At 41.6% G+C, this 6,663-nt stretch overlaps 1 protein-coding gene across 1 annotated transcript; it reads left to right on the top strand.

Moving 5' to 3' along the window:
* The first annotated feature begins 1,497 nt into the window (after window positions 1-1,497).
* REP15 (RAB15 effector protein) lies at window positions 1,498-5,339 on the top strand. The gene has a single exon (XM_054037462.1). It carries the CDS (start codon window positions 2,085-2,087, stop codon window positions 2,784-2,786), a length of 702 nt encoding a protein of 233 aa, XP_053893437.1. The 5' UTR covers window positions 1,498-2,084; the 3' UTR covers window positions 2,787-5,339.
* Window positions 5,340-6,663: the final 1,324 nt, after the last annotated feature.

Genomic DNA, 6,663 nt, shown 5'->3' on the forward strand with positions numbered 1-6,663 from the left:
CTGAAGAAGTTGTTAGTGACCTTCATGAGTGCAGTTTTTGTGGAGTGGAGAGGGGCTGAAGTAGCTCAGGACGAGATTAGAGGAGAAGAAACCTAACCAGTAGAGAGTAGATAACATGCACAAGGATGTGCAAGAGAGAGGGGAGGAGAAAGATAAGTAGTTGGTAAGGCCTGTGCATTTGACGTAGGATTTTTTTTAGGTTGAGGGAAGAAACACAAGCATACCTGTAGGCTAGTGGAAAACAGTCAGAGGGCAAGGAGTGCGAGGATGGGAAGTAAAATGAGATGGTTGAGAGATTAAAGGCAGAGAGTAGAGGAGAGATCTCCACATCAATGACTGCTAGGAAAGGAGGGATGGAGATGAGAAGGAATAAAGTTCTTACAGGACCGTGTTAATTTTATTTTTGGAAATATTGATGAGATCCTGGGCAGAGGAAGTGGTTTCATTGAAGAATTGAGGTTTGGAAGTAGCAGAACTAAAACTGGCCTGGGTTCATCCATCCAAATGCTATGAAGATGGCATGCATCTGACCATCATGTTTAGCTAATCCAAGAAGAGAGAGGAGGGGGATGGATTTTGTAAGACTGGAAAAGCTTGTTTATATTAACTGTGTTATATATTCATAAAAGGTGCTGTATTGAACAGCCCTAGTGTCTGGGGTTCTGCAGAAAAGGACCTAGGGGTTATAGTGGGCGAGAAGCTGGATATGAGTCAACAGTGTGCCCTTGTTGCCAAGAAGGCTAATGGCATTTTGGGTTGTATAAGTAGGGGCATTGCCAGCAGATCGAGGGACGTGATCATTCCCCTCTATTCGACATTGGTGAGGCCTCATCTTGAGTACTGTGTCCAGTTTTGGGCCCCACACTACAAGGAGGATGTGGGAAAATTGAAAAGAGTCCAGTGGAGGGCAACAAAAATGATTAGGGGGGTGGAGCACATGACTTATGAGGAGAGGCTGAGGGAACTGGGACTGTTTAGTCTGCAGAAGAGAAGAATGAGGGGGGATTTGATAGCTGCTTTCAACTACCTGAAAGGGGGTTCCAAAAAGGATGGCTCTAGACTGTTCTCAGTGGTACCAGATGACAGAACAAGGAGTAATGGTCTCAAGTTGCAGTGGGGGAGGTTTAGGTTGGGTATTAGGAAAAACTTCACTAGGAGGGTGGTGAAGCACTGGAATGGGTTACCTAGGGAGGTGGTAGAATCTCCTTCCTTAAAGGTTTTTAAGGTCAGGCTTGACAAAGCCCTGGCTGGGATTATTTAGTTGGGGATTGGTCTTGCTTTGAGCAAGGGGTTGGACTAGATGACCTCCTGAGGTCCCTTCCCACCCTGATTTTCTATGATCCTAAGCCTAGGACAACACAGGCAGACAGGAACAGCATAAGCTTCCCCACTTCGTCATGCCAATGTGCCCCCATCCCTGACTTGCAAGGCATTTCTCTGGGGCAAGTGGATAACTTAGCTTCGATTCTTTCCTTGTCCTTTCTCCTGGGTTCTAGTTATTGCTAGCAAATTTTGCAAAATGGACAAGCGTCCACTAAGAATGCACCCAAGACCACCCGCTCATTTCACACAGCCCACTGAAAAGCTGTCAGATGGCAATGAAGTTTGGTCTCTGCTGTTCTGAGCTGAATTTGAACCAGTGTTCTCAATGTGAAAGGCTCCATATTCCCATGAACCACCCAGTCTCCCTAGAACGGCTTCTTTGTAGTGGCTTTAAAAACAGAAAAGGATAAGGTAAGTTAAACAACCAGTGCTGGAATTAACAATAAAGGTGTAAAGTCTGAGTAACGCACACCGAAGAACTGATACTGTGTGTGAAAGCTACCCAACCTGTTCAGCTGGTTTCTGGTATTGAGCTGGATGAGAGCACACCCAGAAAAATGTGTATCTGCCTTTCCGGAACTGTGACCCGTTTGCACAGCATAGCTCTGCTATTGGTGTGACTTTTTTCTGGAAAGCAGTGGGTGAACATTGTGCATATTTAAAGGCATGACTTAACCCAGTGACCACGCAGCTTTCATTGAGAGGAAAAAGAAGCTACCCCAGAGCATTCTGCATGTGGGAATATCTTTTTTGCAGAGAAAATGGGCCAGAAATTATCACAGGAACCTAACGAGAAGAACAAGGCTGACATTCTCATTATAAACGAGGTGTTCAGCCAAGGAGTGGTCCATGCATCTCAAAAGCTGAAAGAATACCTTGGATTTGAAGATTCTCAGAGCAAATTCCGCCCAGCCCTGGATACTTTAAATGAGATCTTTTTGGTGAACTTCATCAGTTTCTGTATTGAAAAAGGAGTGGAGGAGCGTATCACGACCAGCAAGATGATGAAGCAACAGTCTTTGCTGCTTGGGATCGACTGGATCTGGACTTTATCAGGAGCCGACAAACAAATCAATCTTCAGATCGCCGTGCAGTCTTTGCAGATGGCTGAGCTCCTCCATGATGAAACTGGGCCCAGCAAGGAAGCCACGTTAGCAGACCAGCCTTTCAAAAACAAAAGCAGGTTTGAGAAGCTTCAAGAGTTCTGCACGCTGGTGGGACAAGACTGCCTGGGCCTCTTTATAATGTTTGGAGTGCCAGGGAAGCCTAAGGACATCAGAGGAGTCATGCTAGACAGCATCAACAAGGAGAAACGAAAAAATCACCTGTCAGGCGAGAATGCTCTAAGGCAGTTCGTCTTGAACACTGACAGCTTCCTCTCCACTAAAGAAATGCTTGAAAACTGCCTCTGTAAGAAAAATGGGCTCAAGGAGGTGGGCAAGGTGTACATTAACTTTCTTTAAACTCTTGGTTAATGGTAAAAGGGCTGTGAACCCAATCACCAAAGAATATCCAGTACTGGTCTTTCGATCATCTGCATTTCTTTCTCACGCACACACTATCGAACATAGTTACTTAGTCCAGGCAGTTGATTTTTATAGGACCCAAGATGATTAACTCTCTCTAATTTTTAAACCAACACTATATGCATTCCAGAAAATGTGTTTGTGCCAGAGGCTTAATTTTAAAAATATTCTGTTCTTCAGAACTTTAATACTCAACACCCAAACCTTTGAAAGATCTTTTGAAAGAGTTGAGTTTACTACATTTACTTAGAGAGTGGGGGCACGGCTTAGACAGAAAGTTGCTATAAAGACAATATATTTATTTTTTTTATTATTTGGAATGAGAGAGAAGGGCAACGATACTATGATTTTATAATGCTGGGTGTAAAATCTAAGTTGTTTCATTATTGCCTTATTCAACCTGCTTTGGCATGGGTGTAGACTGAATGATTGCAAGAAGCTTTCCTATATGTAACTCTTTTCACTAGTAAATGGTAGTCTGTTAATCGTTTATTATTGTATTGCTGTAATGCCTAGAAGTCCCAAATGAATTTGGAATCATACCTTGCAGAAAACACCGAGTAAGAGACAAAATCCCAGCCCCAAAAATCACTAACTAGATGAGGCAGACAAAGTGGGGGTATGTAGGATTGAAAGAAAGCATCAATATTTGGTTAAAGGAAAATTGTCTTGCAGAGTATTTTAAAGACTAAAAATAGGGTGAAATCCTGGCTTGACTGAAGTACATGGGAGTTTTGCCATAGACTTCAATGGCAATAGAATTTCACACTGTCTTGTAAACTCCCCCATGTATTACATATGCTCTCTCTCTGCTTTTAAGAGGTACAATTATTTCACAGATTATTTTTTTCAACATTTTAGGATTTAGTCATGCTCCAGTGTCAGCCACATTCTTCATTTTCCACCCTTCTCCCTGCCTAATCTCGTTAGCAACATGTGAGTTTCAGGTTGTATAATCCCAAATACTTTCTTTCAAGGGAAAGCAAGTAGTGATTATGTATATAAGAGGAATTTACAAATTCACTGTGTAGTCACAAATTAAATGACTTTGGTTACTTGGGGGTGATACTTTAAACCAGCTTACACCTTGAAGAGACTTTACGTTTTATACATGTGGATATTTAACTTTTGGGATATTAAGTTCCTTTTCACAAACCTTTTTCATATTTTTTCTACTTTAAGTTGTATAGTCAAATTTCTATTTTAATGTCAAAATTTTATTCAACAAAATCAAACATGTAAGATTGAGAATCAGTTAGCTGATTTTACTGAATTTGCAACCATTGTGGCTATGAAAATGGAGATATTAAGGCCTGATGTAACTCAGGCATACCTCTGCTAAAGTCAGTTGCCTTACACCAGTATAAAAGAGAGCTCAGAATCAAGCCTGGAATTCCTAGCAGATTTCTGTGACGCATGGAATTAGGCCCATCGATGAACTGAAAATACTAGAAGAAAAAATAGTAAGGACACTGAAATTTGTCTTTAAGTGAGCAGCCAAGATCCACAACTATTAGCTGTCCTATTAGGAGAGACCTTGCATATGCTAAAATGATTCTTTGAGATGAGGGTTGTCTACAGAAGTGGTTCTTAGTGTAGATTTCAGTGTATTTTAAGTATTGAGGGGTTCAGTAAGGTGGAGAGGATAAAACCGCTCTCTTAAAAATGGATACTTTGGCGGTGACTATCCAGCTTTTTGTTTGAACTTGATAGCACATTCTATTCCCTTCCCTTCATTGTTCTTTGCAAGGATTTTTATAAAGTCCTGTGAAAGCCTCAGTTATCCATTAGTTTGATAACTCTTATTAATGGAGTTAGTCAGGAATGTTTTGTCAAAATGGTTTGTTTCAACAAAAAATGCTATTTTTGCAACATTTAAATATTTCAGTAGAAACTTTAGATTTTGCTGAATTTTTTCAGTTTTCTTTTGGGAAAATCAAAGTGAAATGTTTTGCTTTGGGCTGGGTTAACCTGAATTGGAACATTTCAGTTTGTCAAGACAAATAGAAAAGTTTAGTTTCAGGTCAATCTATTAACCTGTGTTGTGGTACCTCATGGGAGTTGTAGTTTTCATGCCTCAAATGCCATGTAGAAAAGAGGGGAAGTTCATGTATTATTTTTATGAATGGTATGTGTGACTCAATTTCTCTGCTTCCTTTCGCATTGTTACACTGTGTTAATTTCTTTCCTGGGACAAAGGATAAGCACTGAAGAAAGCATGCGTTGCATAGGCATTTAGAGGGAGGGAGATGAATGGTGTATCAAGAACTGCCAAGGTTTGAATGGAGTTACCTTGGAACTATGCTAGAAGACAACGGGCTGGACCAGAGGGACAGGACACATGAGAACAATGTGACCAGACCTCTCAGACTCTATCATCGCTTACCTTGTATGTGGGGAATTTCCTGGAATGGGGAGCAGTACCTCGAGGAGGACTGCTGGGGCTACCTCGTTGACCCAGCTTAATATGTTCAATAAAACAAATTGAGCCAGAAAGAGCTGTTTTATTTTTTTTAAAGTACAAGCAGGCAGGTGGTTCCCAATGTGTTGCCAACTACTCAGGGAGCAGCCTGGGGAGCCCCAGAAACAAAGAGCAGACAAGCGGAGGAGAGCAGTTCCTGTTTCTAGCTCCCTTTCCCATACTTCCCATTACCCCTCCCCCCCCCTTAGCCCTATTCCCTTCTCTGTCACTGCCTGTCTTCCCATCTCTACCCTGCAGGTTAAAGTTGGCCCATCCACCAGCACCAAAGTTTCTGCCCAGCAGGAGGGGGCAGCTCTGTCTTCTCACCTGTTTCCTGTGAGGGGCTACTGCAGGACAATGGGAGCCAGATTTGGGGGGGGAGAGGGAGGTCTGAACATGACTGAAGTGTGCGACAAAGAAATAAGGGGTGAGGGGACTGCAATGAGATCCTGTTTTACCAGAGCAGGGTGGGGGAAATCCAGGACCTTGTGAGGTTTTAAATAGTCTCCTCTAGTCCTTCAAGCTAAAAACCCTTTTTTAAAAGTAAGAAATGTAATTGAGTCATTTAACATTGCATGTGCAAATGACTAACTGACTTTTACATGGTTGCATTTACTAGTATTCTGTTGTACAGCTCCCTGTACAATTAAAGTACATTAGCCATAGTACAGGTTCTTAATGATGTTTTTAACTCAGTAATGAACCCTTCTTAATATTACCCATTGGTGGCTGAATGTAGGTAATTCTACAAGTTAGCCTTATCTACTCTTAAGAAACATGCAATTTTACATGCAGTGAGTCAGAGATGAGCAAACAGAATATGGGCTAGTATGTAGTTTTATGGCATCCTATAATTCTAACATAAAAACACTTCCTTCTGACTTAACTGTAGTGTATTACAGCTAAATCATTAGCAAATGCTTTAGTGAGCAGAAGTAGGAAATGAACTCAAAGGAGCTCTATGAAAAGACCTACAACCAATAGTGCTGTCTAGAATTGTGTATATTTGTAGCAGCATTTTAGACATCAGAAAAAAAAACCCCAATATGAAGTATTAATGGCAGGTGCAGTATGTCTAGATCATATGGTGAACTCCACTTGTGTGTGATTGTAAGTGTATGTTGGTGGTGAAAGCTAATCCATTCTGGACAGTGTTCATGCTAGGATCCTGGATACCATGGACAAGGCAAACACTGGACATCAATATTTCCTCCTGGGACACAGAGCTTTCTACAAGCATTGCCTGCCTACATCAAAGCCACTGCGTGAGGAGTGTGCTAGAGGTGGGACCCTTCCTCCTACGCCAGCTAAAGCACAATGTTTTTTCAAGGAGGCTCTTTTTTGTAAGCAGAA

Source organism: Malaclemys terrapin, chromosome 1 (genome assembly GCF_027887155.1).
Source record: "Malaclemys terrapin pileata isolate rMalTer1 chromosome 1, rMalTer1.hap1, whole genome shotgun sequence".
Classification (NCBI taxonomy): Eukaryota; Metazoa; Chordata; order Testudines; family Emydidae; genus Malaclemys; species Malaclemys terrapin.